At 41.8% G+C, this 7553-nt stretch overlaps 1 protein-coding gene across 1 annotated transcript; it reads right to left on the bottom strand.

Annotated features, from left to right (window-relative positions):
* Nucleotides 1-5420: 5420 nt before the first annotated feature.
* Nucleotides 5421-5942, bottom strand: LOC140819071 (uncharacterized). The gene has a single exon (XM_073179082.1). It carries the CDS (start codon nt 5940-5942, stop codon nt 5421-5423), a length of 522 nt encoding a protein of 173 aa, XP_073035183.1.
* Between the last annotated feature and the right edge of the window lie 1611 nt (nt 5943-7553).

The raw sequence follows: 7553 nt of genomic DNA, 5'->3' as shown, positions 1-7553 counted from the left end.
GAATGTGTGAACAGCTGATGATCGTCTATCAGGCTGTGCCACTGATCCAGATGATTCAGCTCCCTGGGATCGTCGGGAACCTCGCTGTGGACAGACTTTGTCAAAGTGTCCTGGCTACCGACAGGCGTTGCAACTACCAAACACACCTCGGCATTACTCTGTGGGATGTCTTCATCCATAGGTTTTTGTTGCGTGTTTTCACTACCGCAAGTGAACGGTGTCAAGTTTTAGTACTGACTAGAGTACAGATATCGATCCCACGAAGAGTGTGTGTAAAAATGTATATCAGTTCTTGTAATTAAAATAGTTTCAATTTTATTTAGAATAATCAATTAAAAAAATTGGTTTGTTTGAACGAATTAATTGAAAACAATGAATTAATTAAATCACCGAATTGAGAAATTATAATGAGAGAAAATATCTAGAGAAATTATTTCACAAAGTTTCCACGATAATTAGTCTCAATTGACTTTATATTCTTGAATTCTAATTATTTAATGGTCAAGAACACTTAATTATTTTATTCTCCCTTTCCCAAGTGACGAATAACTGTATCAATCAAACTTCGATTCACTTATTCCTAATAGAATCTACGTTTGATTGGTAAATGCAAACTATGTTCTTTCCAAAGCCTCGCTAAAGTTATACGCCTTCCGAACGTTATACGCATTCAACGATGTGTCTCTAATGATCTATAATCCTAGTCCCTCTCCCGAGTTATAAGATTAATCAAACAACAAACAATTTATGGCCAGTAAATTGCAGTGAAATAAATACAGAGAACACAATTAAATAAGAGCGGAATTCAATCAAATAAACCACTGTGTCAAATCATCGTATCCACAAAGTTACGTCATTCTCTAGACTAGAAAATTAGTTCATGACGAATTCTAAATAAAAGCAACACATGTTTGAATATTTAGACATCGACACTATAGAAAATGAAGATGAAGGAATCAGAAAACAAATCCGAGATGTTGTCTCTGTTCCAAGATCCGTCGTTCTTCGTATTTGTTCTTGTTTCCTCGTGTCTTTTTCTCCTGGTCAGCTGAATCTCTCGTGGAATTCTTTCTCAAATGACGGCCCCCTCTTTCTGACCTAACTCACGCATTTTATAGGATTCTGGACGCTCGGTGCACGCGATGGCGCGAGTTCTGGCGCGGCTGCTTCCGTGCGCTGGCCCATGCATGTGTGCATGCGGTCGTGTGTCATGTAGCGCAGTCGCGCGTAAGTGTCTGGTCACTCGCCTGTATTGGTGCGCGCGCCTGAGCGTGATGTGACGCGGTCGCGCGCACCTCTCGGGTTTTCTGCTGCCTCCTTGCGCGCGGATGCGCGAGATGTCGCGCGGTCGCGCGCAAGCTTCTGGTCTCCCGCCCATGTACATGTGCGCTCGGCTGCGCGTGAAGTGGTCGGTCGATCTTCTTGCATATCACCGCACGCGGCTGTACGTGATCTCGCGCGGGCGCGCGCGAGGTTCTGTCTAAGGGCTTCATGGCACTATGTTTTCTTGACTCGGCTTCGTGTCCGCTATTTTCTGCATTCCTGAAAAGACAATCAAAACAAACCAAAAACGCATAATTCTGTTCGAAATAAACATAATTCAAAATGGATTCTAATATAAATTAAGTGCAAATCTTGCACTTATCAAACCCCTCAAACTTGAACTTTTGCTACTCCCGAGAAAAATAGAATAAAAGCTAATAACTAAGGAAAAGGTTAACGCAACTACTAAAGTCATGGATATGCGAAAAGTGATATTGACCTCCGAATCTTCTAAGTTCATGTAATTCACGATTTCCCAAGAGTCACGTGTGTGGGTTATATGTGAATGTTCGTTTACCCAATCGAATGCTCAAATAGAGTTGTAATGCCCATTCGCCTTACAGAATCAAGAGATCCTCAGTTCAGTTCAAGTCACACTCCATCAAAATATAAATTGCATTCACAGATCACATAGGACTTTATCGGAGATTATTTGGCTCGAAAGATGGTCAACACAAGTATGCCAAAGATGAAATCACAACATGATATGCTTGCAAGCAAGTGATTAAAGTTTATACTCGTTGACAATGTTTTTAAGGTATCCATAGGCTTTGTTTGAACAAATTTTCTCCACTAGTATATTGGATAAATGTGACAATGTTAATAGGTCTTGTAAGCTTGTAACGTCAGGCCACGGCTCACGGCTACAATAAACGGTATGGAAATCAAAATTTGAGAGAAATAATCAAATCTTCATCATTTTCACTATCATCTCATTCACCATCACTTTATTGCTTTCTTCTCATTCATCTCCTTCATCTCCCATATATTTTCTTTTTCACCACTTTTGATTCACATATTTTTTTTGAATGTTTTTCTTCTTTCAACTCCTTTTGGCATATTTAACTTTTTCTTTTCTTTTCAAGGAGTATTTGAATCATTACAACACCCATGAACTTATTTCTCTTAAAATTAGGTAAGACAGTAAGTGTATAAGCTTCATTAGGTAGTCGTTGTGGGAAATAGAATAAATACAAGTGGGGGCTAATTGTATGTCATTGACCTACACCACTTGATTTTTTTAGTAGGCTCAAAATGGGACACTAGGGATATTTCATTTTCGTTCGGTAGGCTCGAAGGCTCAAACGGCTCCAAAGGTCGCCTAAATCATTCCTATGTCACATATTATTCGTATTTCGCCTCGAAGAGTATTCAAACAAGTTCTAGACTTCCGTCAATCCATTAGTCAACTCATACAAACCAATCACGTGCAACTTTCAATAAAAATGATATATGAAATAGGTGCCCAAAGAAATTTTAAGCATCTCAATTAACTTGAAGCTCAAAGGGCTACAATTGACAGTAAGCAAAGAACACAGGCCCAAGGATATTGTGAAAAATTGCCTAGCTCATTCCTATGATTGCAAAAGTGTCAATCAATGTCATGCAAGAATTACCAAGAATCAGATCTCCCTCATCTGTTTAGCATCACAGGCATGCAATTTATCTCTAAGCAACGATAGTATCAACAAACACAACAGTGCAAAATAAGTGTGACTCCTAAATTATCATGAAAACATATATATTTCAGGATCGCAATTCAGTTTTCATCATCGGTCACACATTTACTTATTCCATGACTCTACCTAACAAATCTAGCATGAAATAAATAAAAAAAATTCAAACTAACTACTGAGCAATAAAACAAAAATTCTAAAAAATTCTAACAAGCAAAGCAATTTTACCCTCCCCCCCCCCCCCCAAACTTAAAGTATGCATTGTCCTCAATGTATAACAATAAAGAACATGACAACACATACCTCGCTCCCGAGTGTCAGAACTCGGGGCTCGAGTCGTCGTTCCCGGTATCGTCAGCATCATCGTCCATGGGCTGTGGCGGTGATAGATTTGGTGGTGGGTACTGTGGTGGCCACACTGGATGTGGTGGAAAGGGTGCATCCTCGGGTCCCATGGGTGGAAAATGCTGGGAGAGCACCGATGTAAAGTCCATCATAAAAGACATGAAGGTATTTGTAGTGTGTCGGTGTTCGGCCAGCTCTCTGCGTTGCGCCCGCATATCATATTCCATTCTGAACATCCGATCTCACAAACTGGATTGAGGGATCGATGGTGGTGGTGGTGGTTGGCGTTGTCTGGCCCTCTGGTTGTAATCTGCCCTAGCCTCTTGTCGTTATATTTCGATCCCAAAGCGCAAACGGTGTGCTTCATATACCGTGATTGAGCCCTTGGCTTTCAAAACCTGTTCATCTGCACCCCATTGCACACCGACATAAAGACATAAGGCAGTGATAGTATGTGCACAAGGGAGGCTGACGGTCATGAGTCCCGTACCAGCACGTATGATATAACTGTGAATGAGCTTCCCAAGATCCACGGTTTTCCCAGTCATTATGGCGTAAATCAACGCCACTTTATCCTTTGTGATGTCTGTCTGATGTGAGGAGGGCATGATATGTGAGAGAATAAAAGATGCCCAACTACGTAGGTCATGTCGTAAGTCAAATTTTTTCAAAGTGATTGGGGAACCTTGATTCAAGCGCCACTCTACACCCTCGATGCATAAGCTCCTGATAATCTCATTGTAATCAACATTGCCATTAATCAATGCAGTATATTTGTCATTTTCAAAATCCGGAAAATTGTAGATTGCATTAATGGTTGCCGAATCGAAATAGACTAGTTGCCCTCGTACCAAAATTCTATAGTCCTCGTGTTTAATTCTCAGATTAGCATAGAATTCTTGGACTATAGATATCACGGCGTCTGGTGGAGACTGTGCTATATCTACCCATCCCCTTCGCACAACTTCCTCAATTATATCACAGTCAAGGTTGCTCATATCTAGCCCTCTTTCCTTAATAATAGATCGAGACATGGTGCTCTCATATACCCGAAAGGCTTCGTCGTTCCAAAATTTTTCAGGATCATATGAACGAGAAGAGGAAGCCCCATCCTTCGATCTTTTTCTAGGCGGCATAATTTTCAACAATACCCACACTTATAATCAACAACTATAGAGACAATTCCACCAACAATTGCTTGAAATCTGAAAAATATCCCCAAATGATAACACGTAAAAGAAACGGTACCCTTGAGTGTAGAAACTTAACCGGAGATGACGCTTGGTGGTAGCAAGTGGCGGCAGCGAGGAGCGGCGACGGCCGCCGGCGTCTGTTGGTGGTGGGGGAAGATGAGTTGTGTGAAGGTTGTTTGTGAGAGAAGGAGTTGGCTTGAAGGAGTTTATGGAGTAGTTTTGGTGATGGAGGTTTGTGGGTTGAGTGAAATTGGAGAGGATTTGTGTAGGGATGAAATTTTTGTAGAGGATTTGGTGAGGGGGCGGCTGTGAGAGAGGAGTGAGGAGTTGTGTGTGTGTAAAATCATGAGATAGGGTTTTAAAGGAGGATCTGCTCGCGGTGCGCACGGTCGCGCGAGAAGTGGCGCAGCCGCGCGCGTGTCTCTGGTTTCCTGCCAATAATTGAGTGCGCGCGGGCGCACGAGAAATGGTGCGGCCGCGTGCGCTCCTCTGGTTTCCTTCGATAATGAGGTGTGCGAAGTCGCTCGAGAATTGGCGCGGCGGCGCGCGTGCTTCTGTGCTTGCGGCAATAATGTATCGCGCGCAGCTGCGCATGATGTCGCACGATGGCACGCTGCTCTCTGTTTCGATGCTCCTTCGATGGGCGTGCTGTTGCGCATGATCTCGCGCGGTGGTGCGCTTGCATCTGCTATCTTCACTTTTTTAAAAAAAAAATCCTGCAAAGATTAAAGCAATTCAGATCAATACGCGAATGAAAATAATTAAAAGCAACAAAAATATTAAAATGAAATAAAGTAAACAAAAGGAATGCGAAAAATCATTGTGGGTTGCCTCCCACACAGCGCTTGGTTTAACGTCGTCAGCCCGACTGTCACCAGTCTGATTAGTTTGGTTCGCTCAACTTGATGCTGTCGATATTCCTTACTTCAGTCCCATAGTACGGCTTAACCTGCTGTCCATTGACCTTGAAAGTTCGTCCATGACTGCATCTCAGCTCGATAGCCCCATGAGGATATACTGTTTCTACTACAAATGGCCCTGACCAACGCGACTTTAGCTTACCAGGGAACAACTTCAGACGAGAGTTGAACAGTAGTACTTGTTGTCCTGGTTTGAGCTCCCTTCGGACAATGATTTTGTCATGCCACTTCTTAGTTTGCTCTTTGTAGATCTTGACATTCTCATATGCGTCATTTCGGAACTCATCCATCTCGCTCCACTGCAGTTTTCTAACATCGCCAGAAGCTTTCAGATCAAAATTTAATTTCTTCACAGCCCAAAATTCTCTATGCTCCAACTCCAACGGCAGATGACATGCTTTCCCAAATACTAGCCTATAGGGAGACATCCCAATAGGTGTCTTGAATGCAGTCCGATAAGCCCATAACGCATCATCTAACTTCATAGCCCAATCCCTCCGGTTGGTGTTGACAGTCTTTACTAGTATTTGCTTAATTTCCCGGTTGGATACTTCAACTTGTCCATTCGACTGAGGATGATATGCTAGTGCCACTTTGTGCTTCACATTGTATTTAGCCAAAAGTGAGTTGAAAATTCTATTGCAAAAATGCGTACCTTCGTCACTTATGATGGCTCTCGGTGTTCCAAACCTGGTGAAGATGTTCTTATGCACAAATTTCGCTACAACATGAGAGTCTTTAGTATTGGTGACGATTGCTTCCACCCATTTCGACACATAATCAACAGCCAATAAAATATAAAAATTACCAAAAGAAGGGAGAAATGGTGGAGTCCCATGAAATCTATGCCCCAAACATCAAAAAGTTCCACTTCCAAGACATTTGTCAGTGGTAATTCATGACGCCTAGATATGTTTACTAACCTTTGGCATCTATCACATTACTTTACTAAGGTATAACTATCCTTAAACAAACTAGGCCAATAAAAACCAGATTGCAATACCTTAGTTGCTGTTCGTGATGCTCCACAATGTCCACCATATGGTGAAGAATGACACTTCTCCAAAATTTTTTGAGATTCGATACCCTCCACGCATCTCCTAATCACTTGGTCAGCACACCTCTTATATACAAATGGATCATCCCAATAATAGAACTTGATGTCATGGACGAACTTCTTTTTTTGATGATAGCTCAAATCTAGAGGAAGGGTGCCGCAAGACAAAAAATTAGCAATATCAGCAAACCAAGGAAGTATAGAATTTACCTCGAAGAGTTGCTCATCAGGGAATGTTTCTTGTATAGCTCCCTCTACTCTCTTCTCTTCCAGCTCAAGCCTCGACAAGTGGTCAGCCACTTGGTTTTCACTACCCCTTTTTATCCTTGACCTCAAAGTCAAATTCTTGTAATAGCAAAATCCACCTTATCAGGCGTGGTTTTGCATCCTTCTTAGCGAACAGGTAGCGAATAGCTGCATGGTCAGTGAAAACGATTACCTTTGTGCCAATCAAATAAGGCCTGAATTTGTCGAAAGCAAACACTACTGCAAGCATTTCTTTCTCAGTTGTAGTGTAATTTTGTTGTGCAGCATCCGTTGTCGGCTTGCGTAGTAAATTGCCCTAAACACCTTTTCCTTTCTTTGGCCTAAAACAGCGCCCACTGCATAATCACTTGCATCACACATTATCTCAAAAGGCTCCTTCCAGTCCGGCACTATCATGGTCGGCGCAATCACCAACGCCACTTTGATCTTCTCAAATTCCTGCAAACAATCATCATCAAATATAAAAGTCGACTCTTTTTCAAATAAATTACATAGGGGTTTAGTGATCTTAGAAAAATCTTTTATAAATCTATGATAAAACCCCGCATGTCCTAAGAAGCTCCTTATTCCCTTGATGCTCTTTGGTGGAGGAAGTTTTTCAATGGCAACCACCTAGGCTCTGTCTACCTCTAATCCCTGAGACGACACTTTATGTCCAAGAACAATGCCCTCTTGGACCATAAAATGACATTTCTCCCAGTTAAGAACTAAGTTCTTTTCTTGGCATCTCGGCAAAACAAGGGATAGGTTGTGTAAACAATGATCAAATGAA

The sequence above is a fragment of the Primulina eburnea genome, chromosome 18, assembly GCF_022965805.1.
Source record: "Primulina eburnea isolate SZY01 chromosome 18, ASM2296580v1, whole genome shotgun sequence".
In the NCBI taxonomy this organism is placed as follows: Eukaryota; Viridiplantae; Streptophyta; class Magnoliopsida; order Lamiales; family Gesneriaceae; genus Primulina; species Primulina eburnea.
Note: the sequence above shows the minus strand (reverse complement) of the source record. Positions and strands in the feature narration are given on the sequence as shown.

Coding starts and splice junctions, on each gene's coding strand:
- LOC140819071 (XM_073179082.1), bottom strand. CDS start 5,942: ATGAAGTTAGATGATGCGTTATGGGCTTATCGGACTGCATTCAAGACA.